Source organism: Mustelus asterias, chromosome 8, assembly GCF_964213995.1.
Source record: "Mustelus asterias chromosome 8, sMusAst1.hap1.1, whole genome shotgun sequence".
Classification (NCBI taxonomy): Eukaryota; Metazoa; Chordata; class Chondrichthyes; order Carcharhiniformes; family Triakidae; genus Mustelus; species Mustelus asterias.
Genome location: NC_135808.1, coordinates 86,936,197 through 86,958,105, shown reverse-complemented (window position 1 = coordinate 86,958,105; position 21,909 = coordinate 86,936,197). Strand labels below are relative to the sequence as shown.

At 40.2% G+C, this 21,909-nt stretch overlaps 1 protein-coding gene across 2 annotated transcripts in view; it reads left to right on the top strand.

The window, feature by feature from the left end:
- LOC144497331 (SERPINE1 mRNA-binding protein 1-like) overlaps window positions 1-13,607 on the top strand; it is a 41,755-nt gene extending 28,148 nt beyond the window's left edge. For both annotated transcript variants that reach the window (XM_078218442.1, XM_078218443.1), the window contains exons 7-9: window positions 257-301; window positions 2,802-2,978; window positions 13,267-13,607. In XM_078218442.1, coding sequence (XP_078074568.1) covers window positions 257-301; window positions 2,802-2,978; window positions 13,267-13,323 — 279 coding nt within the window. In that variant the 3' untranslated portion in view covers window positions 13,324-13,607. The remainder of the gene's footprint in view (window positions 1-256; window positions 302-2,801; window positions 2,979-13,266) is intronic.
- Window positions 13,608-21,909: the final 8,302 nt, after the last annotated feature.

The window sequence follows — 21,909 nt, the reverse complement described above, 5'->3', positions numbered from 1 at the left end:
TATTTGAAGAAAATTTTATTTGCCATGCCTTGGTTTTACTTAGCTGATTTAGGAATCATAAAATCTCAGTTTGTTGAATTGGTAGCTGTGAAAACCACAAAACTTACAATTAATGCGTAGTTCAGAAATATTGCATGGTAAAAGGCAGGCATACAGTGTGTTCATTTATTTGCAGTAGCTACAGTAGTAGTTTTTTAACCTTGCTGTATATGTCAAAAATGTGTATTCATTTTTAAAATATATTTTCATTTGCTAGAAACGTTTTGAAACTGAAGCAGATGTCCATAACTTGGAATATACGGTAATGAATTTCCAAAACCTTTGTAGCTTTTCAGTTTTTCTTTTGTCTTGTTGCAGTACTTGTCATATGTTGTGTCCCAATGATGGCTGGAATATTACAAGTCTGTCACTTTGTATATATGTTTATGTATTGGTTGAAATTCAGTAGAAAAGCCAGTTGCAGCTAAGTAAATGCTGCATTCTAAAATATGCTCGTAGAAACTTTTTTTCATTTCTACAAGACATGACCATACGGAAAGAGCATGTTTTGGAACAGTGTTCAAACTTGCTGGTGCTGTAAACCTTTGAGTCAGTATGTAGCACATAATGAATGGTTGGAGACTCATCCAGTGTTTTCTTTTTGCTATGGGCAGGCTTAGTGTTTGAAAGCACTTATTGAACCTGGTAAAGCTCCCTGGATTTGTCAGTATCTGTTGACACTAAAAATGCTTATTTAAAGAAATTTTGGATTATCAGCATTACAATTGAACAGATCATCTCTTTTTTGAAAGTTACTGCATAGTAAGCTGAATTCTGGCAAGCCTGTTTAATCATGAGTGGTATTTGGTGATGGCTTTTAATTATACTTTCTTAAAATTGTATTCTGGAATAAATTAGGCTCACAATTCAGTTTGTGTGCATATATTTTTCAAATGCATAACTTCTGTAATTTTTAATTTCACACCATTCCCTTTCAAAATTGTGTTGGGGAAAGGTAAGTGGCAGCTGGTCAATTAATACCACAAAGCACAACTTCCCTATACATCTTTTGAAGGCTATGTTGCTTCAAATTGAAGATGTTATGAAATATAAATGCAATCCTTTATAATCTGCATACGCCTTTAATCTGGTTCTGCCAGTACAGCCTGTGGAGTTGTAGTACTGTACTACCTCACCATTAGATGGCCTAACTGCTTCTGGACATCTGGAAACCCAATTTTTTATGGCCATGTCAGTATGAAACTTAGTACAGCTCATCTCATCTCTTGATAAGTTTTGAGTTTACAATGAAAGCAATAGTATTGGGATTTCCAGAATTGCGTTTGTTTCAATAGTTGAGTGTTAATCTTATAAATTTTATCTGTTCACAGATTCTGAGAAGCACTTTCGCTTTTAGGAGAAATACATTCATTTTAGAACTTCCATAGAATTTGTTTTTCATTTGACTACCAATATAGGTATTAGTCACAGCCCAGATTTATTTTGACTTTTTGCTGCAGTGCCGGCATCTTTAATATCTATTAGCTTTATGTGGGGGGAAAAAAACTTAGTACACCTTTGGTAAATCCTCAAAAATATTTTGATTTAGAATTCAAGGTGCATTTAACTGACATTAATACTCAACATTTGATTCAAATTCCAATTTGGTTACTGTTAAAAATGCATTTCCAGTCAGTTCGATCAGCTTTGCCACAGTAATTGCTTCAGCTCCTGTGCTGAAAATGATATTGTTAACCATGCTATCCTGGTGCAAAATGATATGCCAAATAGCTCTTACATAGCCAAATTCTACTCATTATATTTCAGAATTGTTTTTTTGTCATTTTCCAGAGCCTTGAGCCAAATTGCTTCTGATAATTGAATTGCCCTGCTTGAAATAAGAGTGTCTCACTACACGTGTTCTCTGAGCTAGCCCTGGTCTTGCTGAATTTTTCTTCCCCTGCACCCCAATCCCCAAACTCTCATAGTGAAGTATTGCCTTCAGCAACCTAATTGATGTTCAACTAATAATTGTCTTTTTTAAGTGCAATTTAAGTTCATTACGTTAAATTGAATATTTATACTCTGCTCTAGAACAACCAATCATTCGCGATAAATTTAATTGTGACTACAGATTAGTTAGTACTTTATTGAAGTTGAGGTTATCTATCTCTTCACCCCCCCCCCCCCCCCCACCACCACCACACAGTTTGCATTCAGATTTCCTAATGATTCCACATTAGTAATTTAAACTTTGTTCTTCAGTATACTTTTAATAATAATGTAAACTATTTTCTTGGAAAATCCTATAGTCCCCAAAATCTTCAGCGTGTCTTGAAGTAAATAAAATGGAATATAGGGAAATAGTTTTTAGACACCACAGCTCCATGTTTTTTGTTCTCTTCACACAGCTTTAAGATTTGAAGGATCTTGTTTTTTTTGGAGCAGCCTGGATATACATGTCTTCTGGCGAGTAGACAAAAATGTCCACATTCACAAGTAGGCTTACATTAACACTGCAGTAAAGTTACAGTGGAAATCCCCTAGTTGCCACACTCTGGCAGCTGTTTGGGTACACTGAGGGAGAATTTAGCATGGCCAATGCACCTAATGAGCATGTCTTTTGAACTGTGGGAGGAAATCGGAGTAGCCATGGAGAGAATTTGCAGACTCTGCATAGACAGTGACCCAAGCTAGGAATCGAACCTGGGTTCCTGGTGCTGTGACACAGCAGTGGTAGCCACTGTGCCCCCTTTTCGTTTAGTGATTTATTGAATTAATGCATTAAGGCTTGAAATATGAAATAAATTTCATTTTAATAGGTCTCTGCTGATGAATCTGGTTTGGAACATCACTTCCGCAAACCAGCCAATGATATAACCTCCCAGCTGGAAATCAATTTTGGTGATTTGGGACGCCCTGGCCGTGGTGGCAGAGGAGGTCGAGGTGGTCGTGGGCGTGGTGGCGGCAGGAGCATCCGTGGAATGAGGCCTGATAAGGTATCAACTGCACCTCAGTGAATCATTAAATGGGAATGGTACTCTTCGCTAAGTGTTAATAACTTGGCTGCAAACACAAGCACTGCTAATAATGGTTAATGGCGTTGTCCAAAATTGCACCAAACTGTAGAGATCAGAAGGAACTAGTTTTTTTAATGGTTTTATGCAGAGTTTACTTCAGTCAAGAGCATTTGGCATGGTGACATTGGTTTTAGTGAATTCATAGAATCATAGAAACCCTACAGTGCAGAAGGAGGCCATTCGGCCCATCGAGTCTGCACCGACCACAATCCCACCCAGGCCCCACCCCCACATATTTACCCGCTAATCCCTCTAACCTATGCATCCCAGGACTCTAAGGGGCAATTTCTTCTTTTTTTTTAAACCTGGCCAATCAACCTAACCCGCACATCTTTGGACTGTGGGAGGAAACCGGAGCACCCGGAGGAAACCCACGCAGACACGAGGAGAATGTGCAAACTCCACACAGACAGTGACCCGAGCTGGGAATCGAACCCGGGACCCTGGAGCTGTGAAGCAGCAGTGCTAACCACTGTGCTACCGTGCCGCCCATTGGACTGAGGAAATAAAAACTGAGCTATAATTTCTGCTGTTGATCATGATTCAGTGAAATTTGCTGGAATGTGCTCATAAATGGTTATCTGGTAAGACAAGGGAGGCAGTAGTGACTTCTGTGAATGCTGCACACACTTGTCTAAGTTCACATGTAAGTGGTTGTTTGTTGGGTTAGATACCAGTACTAGTGTCTGAAGTGTGAGTCAGCTCCTTTTGGTGAGATGGAGCAAAACAACTATTCATCAGATCTTTAGTGTTTTCTCAAGCTAATTGGCTGGAACCAGGAGTCTGACCTCCATTAGAGATTTGTGTCAGGAGAATGTAGGTTCAATTTCCACATATTGTGCTTCAGCATATAATCTCGGCTGAAAAAGTAAAAATAACCTGCCAGTGCAGCACTGTCTTTTGAGTGCGGTATTAAACATTGCAGCTGGATGTGGAAGATCCCATCGCACTATTCTAAGAGGAGCAGGCAAGTTCTCTGTGTCGGGCCCATAACTGGCCATTACCTTATTGCAGTCAAGATGTTGTGTTTGCAGATTGACCACTACATTTCCTTACATTTCAACAGTGACTGCAGTTCAAAAGTATTTCATTCTCTGCAAAAGCAATTACAGGAAGTTAGCTTGGGTTTGATAAGTCAAATAGCCTACTGCATTCTAGTCAAAAAAAATCCAAGTTATGCTTGGACTGTTGCTTAAATATTATGGATTAGTTGCATAAAATGTGATTGCAGGTATCAATCAATATTTTTTTAAGTTAGATTAAGCAGTTGTCTTCTGTGTTAGGTGGTAGAGTGATAATTATATTTCTTTGCAAGTGCAAGTTTAAATCTAATAAAATCTCACCATTTAGATGGCTGTAGTAAGTTGGTGCTATTTTAAGAAAAAAGAGTTTAGCAGCTAAATTTCTTTTTGCAATCGTGTGGCCTTGCAAAGCAGAAATTTACATAATGGCACGTTGAGGGCCTGCAAGTTCATAATCACATCTCTCATTTCTTTCACTGATAAACAGCAATGGCTGCAGATAAAGTGATCATGTAGCTGCATCAAAGTAGAAACCAGCCCCACACCATGGTTTGATAACAAATATATACATGTTTTGTGGGCCTGTCAGGTGGCTGCAGCTGCTATCCCATTAATCTAGAACTAAAGGATGCAGTTTAAAAATAAGGATTCTCCCATTAAAGACAGAGTTGAGAATTTTTTCTGAGGACCCTAAGTCTTTGAAAGCTTCTTCCTCAGTGAATAGTGGTGGCAGGATCATTGTGTATTTTTAATGCAGAGGTAGATTGATTATTGACTAACAAAGCTACCAGAGTTAGGCAGGAATGTAGAGCTGGTATCACAATCATATCGACCATGATCTTATTGAATGGTGATGCAGACTCAAGGCGCCGAATTAGTATGTTTGCATTTCTCATTGTTTGATCTATGCTGCTGTTAGAGATAGGTTTGTTTAAAAGCACTACAAGTCTCTGTCAGGATATCTTGTTTGAACTTCAATCATCACTATTATTTAAATCAGTGTTAAGTACGCTCTTTTGGTCTGTTATGTATGTTGGGGCATGCCCCTTTAAGAGAGCAGATCAGGTGTCCTGGGACGTGAATTCTGCCCTGGGTGGAATTTGCCTGGTCAGTCTTGTACTGACTGCTAGAGAGCAGACGTGTTAATAAACAGTTCCAGTTAGTTTACTCCCACTTGCCTCGTAGTCTTAGTCTCTATATCAGATCTCGCACGGGTGACGAGGCTGAGTCACAGCTCACAGACTGTCTCATCACCGATTCTTTAGAACCGAGGGAGATTGACGTCGTCCTGAACTCCAAAATGGCGTGAATGCCGAGGTACTGAGGTAGACTCGAGGGAACAGGCTTGGGCATTGAGGGAAGCAGCAGTGAGGGGATTTGGACTGCATTCAAAAGAGGTACTTGCTGGGATGGGCTGAAGACAGTGTCGCGAGGGGGTGCAAGCCACAGTCGAAGGCCAAGAATAGAAGAGAGATTTCTCCACCAGGAACACAGAGACTATTGTGGGGGAAACGGTCGCGAGGGGACTTGGACTGTATCTGATGGGTAGAATAAGAGAGCACAGTCGGTGAGGGAGCGGCAACGCAAAGGTGGAAAAATCTCCTGCCAGCAGGAAAAGAAAATGGTGGGGCAGTGAGGGCTTTCAAAAAGACATGGTGAGCTGGATGCTATTCATGGAGCGTTTCCACTCTTATTTGAAAGTCAATAAGATAGATGAAGAACTCGCAGTAGCAGTTCACTTGAGTACTATTGGGAGTAAAACATTCTCAGCGTTAAGAAGCCTCATACAACCTGAGAATCCTACAGAGAAACCACTAGCAGAGTTGTGCGAAGTACTATGGAATCATTATGTCCCAAAGGCACTTGCGATAGCAGAATGTTTCTGGTTTTGTAAGAGAATGTAATTGGAAGAAGAATCCATCACGCAATTTGTGGCAGAGCTAAACAGAGGCCGTGCACTCTGAATTTGGCGGGTTCCTGCAGGATGCTTTGTGGGACTGTTTGGTGTGTGGACTCCGCAACTAAGTGATACAGACGCTGCTAACAGAAGAGAATTTAGATTTTGAAGTGGCTTTTCAGATAGCTACTGCTATGGAATTGGCTGCAAATAAAGAACACAGTTGGGTGTCAGTGCCCGAGTTTACAAAGTAGCCGAAGCACAACAGGACGTGGTGTCAGCCATTGAATACCACTGCTGTGGCAAGCCGAGCCACAGTGAGTCCACATGCTGGACTTGCGAGGCCCACTGCCATTGGTGTAAGTGGGTGGGGCACATTGCCCAAAATTGTATGGTGCAACTGAAAGAGGAAAAGGGGAGTCTGAGAGAGATGAACTTGAACACTAGCCACAAGATGCATGCCGCCAGCTAAGAGGAGGACATGGAGTCCGCTGAATCTGTGGAGGAGGTAGAAGAACCCAAATCGACAGACTTCTAACTGAATATGTTATTGGCTTGAGGAGAAGCTGACAGATTTTGGGTCCTTCTCAAGGTGGAAAGGAAGGTAATCAAAATGGAAGTAGATACAAGGGCAGCGATACCACTGATTCAGGACTCGGTATATGGAGACAAGTTGAAAACGCTATCGTTAAACCCTTCCAATATCACCGTGCGTACTTATATGGAGGAAGCAAGTGGTGTCACAGAGATACGTATGGGTGAATGTACAACTGAAGGATCAGTGTGCGGAGCTGCCGGTGCGTGTGGTCAAGGGCTACCCCGCCTTGTTTGGATGCTCCTGGCTGCAGAAACTGAAATTAAACTGGGGCATGATAAATAGGCTATCCGCTATGAGAACTAGTTTACAGGATGTCCTGGAAAGATAAAAAGACCTGTTCGAGGGGACCCTGGGTGAGATAAAAGGGGTCGAGATTAAAATCAACTAAAGTCAGAGACTCGTCAGGGAATCTGAAGGCCCATCCGGTGCCATGTTATTCAGCTGAAGGTGGAGGCCGATTAGAATGACTGTTGAGCATGGAGGTGTGGGAATATTGTGACGTGCTTCAAAAGGTTAGTCATAGCATGAATCAGTTCCGGCCTCCCAGATTGCCTGGATCCACTACAGTTCGCCTACTGCTGCAACAGGTCTCCAGCAGACACCATCTCCCTGGCCCTACACTCAACCCTGAGACACCTATGTCAAACTCCTGTTTATTGACTACAGCTCAGCCTTCAACACCATTATTCCTACAAAACTCATCACCAAACTCCATGGCCTGATGCTTGAATCCTCCCTCTGTGATTGGGTTAGGAAGTGAGTTACTTCCTAACCTACAGACCGCAATCAGTAAGGGTAGGCAACAACACCTCCAGGATCATCTTCAACACCGGTGCCCCACAAGGCTGTCTCCTCAACCCCATACTATACACCTTATACACCTATAACTGTTTAGCCAGTTGGGTTAGATCTCAACAATGGAGTACAGGAAAGAGATAAAGAATCTGAACTGGTGCAATGACGATAATCTCTTCCTCAATGTCAACAAAATGAAGGAAATAGTCATTGACTTTCGGAAGCGTAGAGGAGGACATGCGCCTGTCTACGTCAACGGGGACAAAGTGGAAATGGTGGAGAGCTTCAAGTTTCTAGGTGTCTGGATCACCAATGACTTGTCTTGGTCCCTCCACACCAATGCTATAGTTAAGAAAGCCCACCAACGCCTCTATCAGGAATCTAAAGAAATTTAGCATGTCCATTACGACTCACCAACTTTTACAGATGCACCATAGAAAGCATTCTTTCTGGTTGTATCGCAGCTTGATATGGCTCTTGTTCTGTCCAAGACCACAAAAAACTACAGATGATCGTGAACGAAGCCCGTCCATCATGCAAAGCAGCCAACATAATCAAGGACCCCGAGCATACTCTCCTCCGTCTGGAAAAAGATACAAAAGTCTGATGACACGTACCAATTGACTCGAACAGCTTCTTCCCTGCTGCCATCAGACTTTTGAATGGGCCTACCTTGTATTAAGTTGATCTTTCTCTGCTATGACTGTAATGCTACATTCTGCATTCTCTTTTCCTCTCTGTAGTATGTTTTGTCTGTAGTGTGCAAAAAACAATACTTTTCACTGTATACTAATACATGTGACACATCAAATCAAAGAAAAAATGAATGGGCTACCCCAGTTATGCCAGTTTTGAAGACAGATGGCATGGTGAGAATCTGCGGATTCCAAAGTAACCATCAACCCAGCACTGCAGATCAATACCCACTTCCTCGTATTGCAGACCTGTTTAGTTGATTGGCAGGGAAGAAATTTTGCTAAATGGACTTGTCTGAGGCCTATCTCCAAATGGGGATCGTGGAAGAGTCCCAAGCACCCCTGACAATAACTCATTGGGGGTTTTTCTGCTACGAGTGTCTTCCTTTTGGCAACATGTCAGCATTGGCCCTTTTCCAAGTGGATCCAATTCCCAAGTGGGTTAACTGGGGTCCATTGTTATCTGGATGATGTTTTGCTGACAGTCTCCACCAAGGAGGAGCATTTGAAGAACTTTGAAGAGACAATCGGAAGGTTGGAGGAGCAAGGCCTGCAGGTAAAGAAAGGAAAATGCGAATTCTTTCGAGTTTCGATTGCATATCGTGCCACGTCATTGATATTGGGCAACTACACAAGGCACCAAGAAAATGGATGCCATTTTGGAAGCTAGACCAGAGCGTGTCTTGCAATTGCAATCGTTCCTGGGATTGGTAAATTATTATGGCAATGTCTTGCCAGACCTGGCCACCATACTGAAACCTTTACACCAACTGCTTGGAAAAGGCTGACCATGGAAATGGACCCAGGGGTGTGAAGAGGCTTATTGGCAGGTAAAACATGCCTAATGAAGGTCAGAAGTGCTAACCCATTTCGACCCAAAGTTGCCATTGTAATTAGCCTGCGATGCCTTGCCTAATGGGGTTGGCAGTGTATTCCATATGTAACATGTATAGTCCAATGAAGAAGGTCTTCGACAAAAAGAGAAGTATGCCTAGGTCAAGAAAGAGGGGTTAAGTATCGTATTTGGGGTGAAGAAATTCTCCCATTTCCTTTTTGGCCCATATACCGGAATACCTCTAACAAAGGGTAATCCTGACTCGACGTTGGCTCTATTCTCTCTTCTCTGATGTCAGATCTGCTGAGATTTTCCAGCATTTTTCTGTTTTTGTTTCAGATTCCAGCATCCGCAGCATTTTGCCTTTACTGGAACACCATCAATGGCAGCAGTACGCTTATAACGATGGGTGCTATTTTTATCAGCAAACTCATACGGCCTACTGTACAGACAATCCGAACAACATGGCAATGCTGATGCTCTTTCAAGGCTGCCTTTCCTTGGAGGAACATGCGTTCCTGATTGGCATTTGAAAATTGTATTTTCGCCAGTATCAGCAGCCCAGGTACGAAACGCCACAAGAAACGACTGAGTCTTAAGTCAACTGGTGAATTTAGTCTTGCAAGGGAAGACTATTCAGCCTGATTTGTGTCTCTGCCTGTCCAGGAGGTGGGAGTTGTCCGTAACGGATGGATGTCTTTTGTCGGGTATGAGAATGGTCTACCACGTTACGAAGAAAGGTGCTGGATCAAGTGCGCCAAAGCCACCAGAGTGTGATGCGAGCAAAGGAGATTGCCAGGAGCGACTTTTGTTGACCAAGTGTTGACTCCCAGATCGAGCAGAGGACAGGCATTTGTGAATCTTGCGCTGTTCTGCAGAAAGCACCATCCTTGTCGCCCCTTCACCCATGGGAATGCCCTGTAGCTCCTTGGCTAAGGATCCACGTAGATTTCGCAGGTCCGGTAGAAGAAAAAATGCTATTGGTGCTGGTCAATGCCCACTCAAAATGGCCAGAAGTAACCATTATAAAGTCTTGTGTTCACAGACGCTAATAGATTGACTCGATAAGTTGTTTGGTTGATATGGAAGCTCTGATCAAGTAGTGAGTGACAACGGGCCATAGTTTGTGGCAAAGGGGTTCGAGGACTAGCTTGACCACTAAGGAATCTGCCAGGTGAAGTGGGCTCCATAGCACCCTGCGACAAAAGGCCAAGCCGAAAGGTTTGTCCAGACTTTAAAACTGGCACTTAGGTTTTCCCAAGGGAAGGGATCCCTTGGAAGACAAGTGAATTGATTCTTAAGTACATTTTGCAATGCTCCTTGTGTAATGACCCAGTGTTCCTGGTGCCTTTGATGTTTGACCACAAATTGAGGACCACTTTTGACCCGATTGCCAGAGGAGACATGGGAAGTGGTATAAAAGAACCAGAAAGGTCAGGTGGCCCGAAGGAAGGGAGAAGCCGTATTGGCAAGGAACCTACATGGCGGATGAGAAATGGGTTCCCGTGACAGTGGTGGCCCAGACAGAGCCAGTGCCATACACTGTATAGACCCAGGACAGAGGGATCAAGAAGAGACGCATGGATCAGCTGGTGGCAGCTCCACATCATAGCAGGGAAGTCCTCTCTGATCTGGAATTGAGGAGCTGGAGGAACCGACTGAGTCTAATGTTCATGAAGCAGACAGAGGTAGTTCTGCCCAGAGAGGAAATGTTGGCAGAAGCTACTAACAGCAAAATCGAGGCTGAGGAAGGTCGAGAGCTTCTGAAAATTCAGGGAAGAATGCCCAAGAAGACTCTCCTGGTGACTAGACAATCGTCCGGGAACCATCGTCTTCCAGATAGACTGATTGTCAGTGTGGACATTTAAGTGGACGTTGATATTGCCATTCACAGTTGATCATGTTTTTGTATAGAGTTGAATTATGTATTTAATTTGTGTTTTTAAAAAAGTATATATGTTGTGGGGGGGTTTTGAAGTAAGGGGGGAGGAGTGTTATGTATATTGAGGCTCCTTTAAGCATGCGGGTCAGGGGACCTGGGACTTGTGCTGACTGCTAGGGAACAGACGTGTTAATAAACAGTTCCAGTTAGTTTACTCCCACTTACCTTGTCTTTTACTCGCTCTTGTTGTTTTTGAAAAGCCAAAAGATACAAGTCTTAACTTTCTGTTTAAGGCAATGCAATTTTTAAAAAGCAATTAATACTAGTAGAATTAGTTAATACTGTATCCTTTTGCCTCAAGTAAACTGGTGTCAAATCCAATTAATGACATAAATGGCAATCAAGTCAATAGGCAAGTTAAAACCTAATTCCTCATATGCAACAAGCCTGGTTCAGGAAGTAAAGAATGTTGGTATGGTCAGAGTTTATAAGGAACTTTCTTGAATTCGCTACCAAGAAGCATTGTCTGACAGCAAGGAGAGTTTTATCCTCCAAATGCTCAATGTATCTGGTTTTAATAGTTTTGATGCTGCCATGTTATGTTAAATGGGGCATTGCTTTATTTCTGGAATGTAACATTCTTTTAATTTCCAGCAGAAAGTTTAAGGGGACATCAATACTTTTGCACTTTACATTAGGTTGCATTGTCTGAGCTTTCAGATTCCAGAGTTGCTGGCTGATGTGATGCAGTTTACGCTGTAAATAACATTGCTGAAAATTGGAGAAAATTGTTTACAAAGGATAGGATGTTTTACAGCTAAGAGACTTTCACATCCAGGATCTGGATTAATGTCAGCCTAAACAGGTGAAACAAAAAGGCAGCCAGTCATTTTAAATGCAGCTGGCCTATTTCTCATTTCTCCACCTATAATTTTCTAGGTGGAGAAATAGGCCAGCTGCATTTAAAATGACTGGCTGCCTTTTTGTTTCACCTGTTTAGGCTGACGTTAATCCAGATCCTGGATGTGAAAGTCTTTTTTAGCTGTAAAACATGCTATGAAATGAGCATCAGTCTAGTTCACAATATCGTTAATTTGGGACTAAAATTGTACTTTTTTTAAAAAAAACTGGATTGCTAGTGTGTGAAATGGAATGTTGCACTGGTGCAGCATGGGCTACTTTTAAAATGTGGTTAGGACCTTTATTGGGACTGAATAGGAGAATTATTGAATACTTGGTGTGACATTGAATGCACGCAATAAAACATTTTCATTTGCTAGTACTGATCCTTGATTACATGAACATAGGGTTGAAGTTGAGCTTGAATGGTTAATTTGATGAGGCATGAGGTTTTTTGATTTTAAGGCATGTTATGTTTTTGAATATGCACTAAGCTTGTTTATTAATTGAGGTGCAAATGCCCTTTACGTTCTTAACTTCTCAATTGGCATTCAATGCACAGGAAAGCTATTCTTGCATTGTTTACCTTGTATCGGTGCTCGATGACACATTTTCTCAACAGAGATTTTTGTTTTTATCTCTGAAACTTGCAAGAATTTCTGTTTTCTCAGCAGGAGCATTGTTCACTTGACTTACTGATTACTTGTATTTATATAGTGCCTTTTACAACTACTGGGTATCACAAAGTGCTTTACAACAAATTGTCCTTCTCTAGGGCAATTCGGGATGGGCAATAAATGCTGGCCCGGCTGTGATGCCCACATCCCATTAATTTTTAAAAAGTACTTTTTTGAAGTATTGTAATCACTTGTAATGCAGGGAACATAAACTGCCATTTTGTACACAACAAACTCCCTCAAATAGCAATGTAGTAATGACTAACAAATCTATTCTTGTGATGTTGATTGAGGGACACATTGGTCAGGACACTGGGGATAATTCCCCTGTTTTAACACTTAGAATACCAAAATTGCATCTTTAATTATTTTCTTGGGTTGAAGAGAGTTTAAAAAGTAAATATTTGAATTAAGCACCATCTTGTGCTTCCTGTAGTAAGAGTGGATAGTAGAAATAGTTTCCATTAAAATATGTAAATCAGTAAACAGTGACTTGACTTTCAAGGTGAACTTGCAAGCATTCAGGTCTAGTATCTTTTGAGTACTAGGCTCCATGAACTTAGTTGATATAACGTTTTCGTTACTATAATCTCCTTTGAATAGTACTGTAGAAGCAAGTTTTAGTTCATCTAGTTACTGTAATCCAAACTGATTTTGTTGGTACTAAGTTGTTAGCGATATTGATTGTATAAACTCTTGTTGCTTCCCTCAAGTTCTTCGTATGATACTTGCAGTGAACTGAACTGTTCAAATTTACTAAATAATGCACTGGAAGCCTGGATGACTGAAAGATTGCATTTAGTGTTTTATTACTTAAATAGTGTCACTGAAGTCATGTTTTGTAGTACTAGTTTTGTTTCACACCTATTATGAGTTTTCTGATCAAATTTACTTTTCATTTTACAGTCTAGCATCTCCGTTCCAAATGTTGATGACCCAGAAGCTTTCCCAGCTCTGGCCTAAGTGGATGTTGTCAGCCTGGCCTGAAGTCCTCGGTGGGCCCCCTTCTATGAGGCTTGCATGCTTAAGGAACCCTTCTCAACTATATTAACAGAAAAATGGAAAAAAAGACTGTCATCCATGCCATTCACACCTACAAACTGTCCACAAGGAATTGTTGAAATGGACTTCTCTTGCTACACAGAAGCAACAAATATTGGTAGCTGGTTTTATATCCACAATAAAGTCAATGGTAGCAGAGGAAAAAAGCTGTTTTCATAATAAATTTTCAGAAATTATTCATTCTTCATGGATTGATACTTTTTTGTATTGCTGCTTGAAAATGATGCATTTCCAAGCTTGAAATATAGGTGTGAAGAGTGTGTATCAATGAATTCCAGTAGGGTGGTTTATTTCAATGCATTTAGAATCATCTTGCCTTCATCAGGTGAATTCTCCTAATGCAATTTAGAATGCTGCTGATCTGTTACTCATTTGGTGCAGTAAGTTTCAAAGAAATGCACCCCTGTTTAAGAATGGAAAAAGTACTACCTGTCTCAGATTTTTCTGCGAAGAAATTGTCCTTTTTGATTTGACATTGCAAGAGTTAGGATTCCAATGCCTCCCCACACCCTTCCCCAGTATTTTGGCTAATGGAGCAGCTATCACTGAAATGGACATCATTTCATACCAGTTTTTTTTAAGTGTTGTTATAAGTATTATGAATGAGATAACAAAGTGATTGTGTTACTGGGCTAGTATTCCAGATGAGTTCAAATCTCACCACAACAATGGGGGAGTTTGAATTCAGCTAACTAAATTTGAAATAAAGAGTGACTTGGATTGTTGTAAACCCCACCTGGTTCAGTAATGTCCTTTTAGAGAAGGAAATCTGATCTTACCGGTCTGATTTACTTGTGACCCCAGACGCATATCAACTTAACTGCTCTCTGAAATGGCTAGAGGCCACTCAGTTTTATTAAAGAAGGCAACTCAACACCACCTTTTCAAAGACAATTCGGGATTAAGTAAATGTTGGACTTTTCCAATGACAGCCACATTTCTGTGAATAAATTTTTAAAAGTAACTCTCTCCCTCCTTCCCATCCCTTTCTAATCCACTCTTCATATACAGGCTTCACTGGATCACGTGCCATCTGTGTCTGCCAGGGTGTGGGAATCATGCTCCTGGACCTTTGATAAATAGTGTTGTTTGGCCATCTGTTCCAGGCAGCTCTCCTTTCGCATCTTCTATTGACAATTCTCCTCTCTTCCTAAGGAGGTGCTGAGAGGAGACTGGCAGCTTAGCTCAGCAGTCTACATTATCTACTTTTTTAAGGCACTGGATTTATACTTGTTTGCTGAGCCACCTTGATGGTGCATTTTCTTAGTATTTTTAGTATTTATGGTGACCCTGAAAGACTGGAAACTAGGATTTCGAAATAAATGCTGTAATATGCAAATCTAACTTGTCCATTGCTGAAGTTCCAATAAAAGAGTACTCTTGAAATGTTACAAAAACAAGTGAGGTACCATTTTGCATGTCAATTAATTTAAAAGTGAAATGGTATTTCATTTCTGAAGCTACAAATTCCAACTTTAAATATGCATATTTGTTCCGGCAAGTTAAAATGATCTGTGTAGTTGTCGCCAGATAACATTTCTAGTTTTGTTCTGAACCGGGAAAGGTCTTTAGACAACGCCATGGTTATTCTTCTATTAGCTTACAACAAAAACAAACTGCTGTTTGCAAACTGGTAATGAATGAAAGCTGTTACGAGAATTATGTTTGATGTATTTCAATGAATCAGATCTTAGCAATTGAGCCATTGGATGATGGGGTAAGCATCTTATCAATTTCAGTTTCTTAATTGGGGTACAAGAGCCCAAAGTGCACAATTGTTCATAACTTAGTGCTTTAGCAAGTTGGAAATCTTAGCACCAGGAAGACCAACGTGAGTAATATTGAATCTGGCAGTATTTTCTGACATTAAGTTACGGTATGTTGGTGTAAAGTCAAGAAAGGCTTGTTTTTCTAACTGCTATAGCGGAATTTGGATTGTTTGATTTGGCACTGGATATTTCACTTTATGAACATCTAATGTTATTAAAAAAACCTTAAATTTCACTCAAAAAGATTGCCCAATGTGAACATCTACCAGCTTCATCGTTGTATGAAAGACTTCAGCCAGAGGATGTGCATGAAGAATTATCTCTAATTCATGTGATAGCTGTTAAAAGACATCTGTGTCCTGTTGACCTTGATTCTGTCAGCAGTGATAACAAACCTATAAGCATTAATAGCTGCTAACAACATGCTATTAATTGTTGGAGCAACAGAGTGAGAAATCGGTGTAGAAAATCTAATGTATTGAATTGCTCTATTCCAGATGTTTAGAAGTGGCTTTTCCATACCTCTTCTGCCAGATACCGTTTATATATTTGGAATTGCTTTTTACAGATGGGATATGGAGTGGATTAACTGCATGTATGAATCTTATCCTGCCTGTGATGAATGAGGAATGCACTTGAGTATTCCCTTCGTAGGAAGTTCATTATGCTTTTAGGCTGACTGCTGTGAACAGCCTTGGAAATCTCTGAGATGCTTGTAAGTGTATTTGTATCTCTACAACTCATTACTGTACGACTTGAGCACTAGTTAGGTTGGTATTAACACAATATTTGGAGGGTGTAAATCTTTAGGTGAGAACTTGAGATCCTGTTTATTTTGATAGTCCAAACTATCGCATAGATTTAAAGACTAATTCATCTGCTTTTGATGGTTGAAGGAGGAACAGCCAACATTTCTCCCTCCAAATTACTGCTATCACCAAAGATAGATTAACTAAGTTACCTAATTGTGGCAGTTTGCTATATGTAAAGTGGCTGCTTAATTTATGTTATTGCGATATAATTTATTCTATGCACACTGAAATGTGGGAAGTGCTATACATAAAAGCAAGTCTTATATTAGTTTGCCTGTCATAAAAATCTATTCTTTGTCCTGGTTCTCGCTGGCACCCATTTTCCAGCCTCCCTATTCTGTCCAAATACCTTAGTGTGTTGAAGATGTATGCCCATCTTAGCCATAATGATTTGAATCATATTGATCATGTTTTAGTCTCTCGCACAGCACTGATGCAGCATAACAAAGTCACAAATTGTATTTGGTGATTCATTATCCTTTCTTGGTCACTCCAAGTTCTTGAATGAAGTCAGGTTAAATGTGCTGTGCCACTGCCTCTTGCAATATAAAGCTAAGTAGGTCTGTGGATGATTACAGTGGTATCTGAAGCTAGATTATTTTCCCATTCGCTTCTCTCCCCATCCCTACTTTTTTGGGGACTTTTCACCCTGCCCCCTACAACAAAGATACATCCTTGACCCCTCTTACAAACATGTTGCTTTATGGCAGCAATGTTTGCAAATGTAGGGTTTGCACATGTATACTGATCATGTTCCAATCTATCTTTTGGCTCGTCTATCAAAATTATTTTTTACAATCAGTTTTTTCCAGCAGTTTAAACATTGGGAAGGTGAATGCCATGTACTTCAGCACCTGGCACAAACTCCATATATTTACACCCTTCAAGACATACAAAGTGGCCAGTTTGAATGCAAAGTTCTGAGCTTTGGCGTAATTTGATCTTGTTTTCTTTTCCTCCACTTTTCTCCAACACACATTGTTGATGTGTGTATAAAAAGAAAAACTTCTGCTTTTGCCCATTTTCTGGTGCAACTCTCACTTGTGGCTTTGTTGCTTTCTCTCTATTTTGCCAGCCCGATCCTCTAAGTCTGCCCCATATTTCACTTTGCCCTTCATAATCTTCCTCATTGACCCTACATTTGGCTGCTGGTCTGCAATGCCTCAGATTTGACATTCCCACTTTAGTGCCCAAGTTCCTCTGTGACCTTGCCAATGTCTATATATAAACTGCTTGAGTACTTTATGCCACAGGTCGCATTCTGTTTAACTTAACTGGCCTCTATTTCCCCCAATATAACTGATCTCAAGAGTTCTCTACAATGAATAGTCAATGGGGGCAAAAAAGAGCACTATCATAACAGGATAATATCCTAAATGCTCCTGATATCAGTTTACAAATTGCAATACAAACATGAAATAGCAGGAGTAGGCCATTCAGCCCTTTGAACTGCTCCGCCATTCAATAAGATCATAGCTGATCTGTTTGTGTTCCACATTCCCATCTACTCTGCCTCCACCACCTTCTGAGGCAGTCACGATCCTCTGAAAGAAAAGGTTTTTCCTCATCTCTCCTATAAGGACCACTCCTAGTTCTGGACTCACTCAGAAGAGAATATCTTTTCCACATCTACTTTGTCAGTACCATTCAGGATCTTTTCTATTTCAATTAAGTCACCCTTCGATTTTCTAAACTCTAGTGGTGAAAAACCCAGCCTTTCCAACCTATCCTCAAAACAGTCTGCTCATTACAGGTACCAATTTAGTAAACCTCTGAACTGCCTCCCAACACATTTACATCCTTCCTTTTAAATAAGGAGACCAAACCTGCATGCACTATTCAAGATGTGTTGCCCTGTATAACTGAAGCATAGCATCCTTTTATGTTCTAGTAATAAAGGATAAAATTTCATTAGCCGCCTTGACTAGCTGTATGTGCATGCTAATGTTTTGTGACTCGTGCACAAAAATACCTAGATCCCTCTGCTCCTTGGTATTTTGCAGTCGTTCTCCATTTCAGTAATTAAGATAAATTAAGTAATTTAATAAATTAAATAAAAAGCAAAATGAACAACTTAATATCTTCCCACATTATATTCCATCTGCCATAATTTCCCCACTCCCTCAACTTGTGTATATATCCACCTGCAAACTTGGTATGTCGTCTTCACAACATACTTTCCTACCTATCATTGTGTCGTCTGCAAATTTAGGTACCATGCCTTTGTTCCCCCTCATCCAAGCCATTAATGAAATTGTAAAAGTTCGAGGCCCCAGCGTGACTCCACTTGATGAGCCTTCCAATCCAACAAAGACCCATTTGTGCATACTCTCCTGCCAGCTAGCCAATTTTCTGTCCAGGCTCACGTTACCCCCTGCACCATGAGCTTTTATTTTTGCAATAACCTTAACAAATACATTCTGGAAATCTATGTGCAGTACATTGACAAGCTCCCCTTTATTCACAGCACAAGTTACACCTTCAAAGAGCTCTTGTAAATTGGGTAAACAAGATTTCCCTTTCATGAAACCATGCCAACTCTTACAAGTTACCTTGAATTTGTGTTAAGTACCCGGCTAGAACTTTAATTCTAACACCTTCCTCACAACAGATATCAAGTTAACCTCTATATTGCATGTTGGCAACCTTCAGACTATTCACATTTGTGGACAAAATAAAACTTGAACTACAATTAAAATATTGTTGACCAACTCACTGGCTATATACCAGAGGTGGTGTTTTAAATTGGTGCTATGGACTCTGTTTTGTTCAATAGTTACTTTCTGTCTGCTATTGGGTTTATAAAAACAGGAGTACACCATTCAGTTTTACTGAGCTTTATGTGAGCACCTTGAATTTGCCCACCTTGAATCTGCTAATATTCATCCTCTACAAATACCTATCAATTTTAGTTTTGACATTTTCAGTTAATCTAGCCTCGACAGCCTTTTTCGCAGGTGAAGTTTGGATTTCCTGTATGCTTTGTGAAGAAATGCTTCCTGACATCACCCCGCACTACTTAGCTCTGATAAGCTTATGCGTCGTTGATCTGGGCTTCCTCACCAGTGGAAATATTTTATCGGTACCCTCAAATCCTAATTAGGTAACCCTTTAATCCTATGCACTCAAGTGAACATAATTTATGCAACTTGCCCTCATAATTTAAACTTTTAAACCTCAGCATTCGGATAAATATGTCACATTTCTTCCCTCACCCATGCATCTCCAAGTGTATCCCAACTAGAGTTGAAGGCACAACATCAAGTGAACTTGAATCAGAGCTTAGGGTATCACCAACAATGCCATTGTATATAAATGACTAAAAACTCAATTTAACTGAAATGTTGTGGAACATGGTGGCTGAACATCAGATATGCATTTTTCAATTGCCAAGTTGATTGTTGTAAATTGGAAAAAAGCTTCTTTAATAAGATTTAATATCTGGTAACAAATATATATTTGTTGACTGGACGTATGGCCAACATTTCATTACTCTTTAATCGTTGCATTAATCCACTAGTTTTTATTGATTTCTGTACATGGACTCCTAAATCTTTGCAGCTCTATTTTTTTTCCTAGCTACTCCGTTTTGAAAATACCTAATTTGTGTCTTGGGTCCTAAGTAGATGCATTTGCATTATCCCCCTAAACTCCATCTGCCAGTTTTGCCCATTCATTTTATCAGTCAGTGGCAGTTGCGAATAGGAGTCATAGTCATAGAGGTTTACAGCATGGAAACAGGCCCTTCGGCCCAACTTGTCCATGCTGCTCTTTTTTTTAAACCCCTAAGAAGGCCCATATCCCTTTATACCCATGTAACTGTCTAAACACTTCTTAAAAGACAAAATTGTACCCGCCTCTACTACTACCTCTGGCAGCTTGTTCCAGACACACTCCACCCTCTGTGTGGAAAAAATTGCCCCTCTGGACCCTTTTGTATCTCTCCCCTCTCACCTTTAACCTATGTACTCTAGTTTTAGACTCTGCTACCTTTGGGAAAAGATGTTGACTATGTAGCTGATCTATGCCCCTCATTTTAAACACCTCTATAAGATCACCCCTCAGCCTCCTACGCTCCAGAGAAAAAAGTCCCAGTCTATCCAGCCTCTCCTTATAACTCAAACCATCAAGTCCCAGTAGCATCCTAGTAAATCTCTTCTGCACTCTTTCTAGTTTCATAATATCCTTTCTATAATAGGGAGACCAGAACTGTACACAGTATTCCAAGTGTGGCCCTACCAATGTCTTGTGCAACTTCAACAGGACGTCCCAACTCCTGTATTCAATGTCCTGACCATTGAAACCAAGCATGCTGAATGCCTTCTTCACCACTCTGTCCACCTGTGACTCCACTTTCGAGGAAGACCAGGTAAAGGTGGCAGGTTTCTTTTCCTAGAATCTTATAGTATGTGTTTGGCCTATTGTGTCTGTTTAGTTCCTGGAGGACATTCAAAAGTTGGATTTTTGCAACATTCCAACAATTGGTTTTCTGGTACTTGCCCATAAATTGCCAAATATTGAATTTCTTTTTCCAACTAATAGACCAGGGTGGGGTGGGGGGATTGAGGGGGTGGAATTATTTCTGTGTTGCTAGTCAATTACTATAACCACAAAGCTATACCACCCTAAATAATTGACTAAGGACTTAACACTTCAGTATTTCTATTTGTAGAAAGGTTATCTTTGCTATCATAGGGTCGTAAACCTAAATTTCAACATGATGAATCCGACTTCACAATGTACATTTCCTAACACTAGCTGAAGGCTATAGGAAGCTTTTGTAGTATTGGAGACAGGTGGATGGAGAAACTGGGTGAAAAATACATAGGCATCCAGAAATATGACTTAGTATTTTTGAAAATCATACGTTCTACATCAGTTAAAACTAATTTGGAGTTGCTGCGTTAAAGGGCATGAGGGTATTGAATTTAAGGAGCAGCAGATATAGAATTATATTTATATTGTGCTTTAATATTTTATTCATTGAAGCGACCTGATCTCAATGTGTGACACTTTGACCATCAGTAAGTGGTTCATGCTCATGAGAAATTGACTGGTCACGTAAACCCCTTTTTATTTGAAAATTGTAATTTTCTGAATTTTACAGTTTTGTGTAATAAGTGAAGTAGTGCTTCGTTAGTGTGGAAGTGCTGCATTAAATACCAGGCATTGTTGGCCACATCATTTTAAAGGAGTTCTTGGTGAAAAGTTGAGGCAAACTATGCCCAATGGCATGTGCAAAAGGGATAAAAATTCTCCTTAATTGCATCTACTTGTGTCACTGATTTATTTTTCCAGTGAAATTAAAGGCTTGTCTTTGTTTTGGACAGTACTTTTTAAAGCACCCCAAATATCCTTCCAGTTGCAGGTTAAATAAACTGCCTGAAAGTGAGGGGCATAGCAAGCAAAAAAAAATGTAGGGGAGGTGGAAAGCTATGGGGAATTTATTAAGGGAAGATTGAATAACAATTGGAAACAGAAGATGGTTCAGCAGAATGGGAATAATTTCAGGTTGCACTGATAAAGACTGGCTTCATAAATTAAAAGTTCCTTTGCTGTAAATGTGCAAAATGTCACTCGGTGCTTTTGAGAGCAATTTTTTTTGGTTAAACAGTTGATATTATTAGTATGTTTTTAATCAAATATATGGAGTGGTGCAGACGAAAGGGCAGTAATCATTTTAAAAGGGAATGTTGTGTATTTAATTTGATATATTTGAGTCAAATATCTTCATCCATGTTTTGAAGTTGGACTTCATTTAAAACATTACTCCATTTCCTGAATATTATGCCATTAGTATCATCACCTACAGCCGAATGCATAGAAATTTTACCCCCAAAAAGGCTTGTTTGGAAAAATAGGAATTCCTTCATGTTTCACTGCTTGATTGAGGAAATTCAGCTACA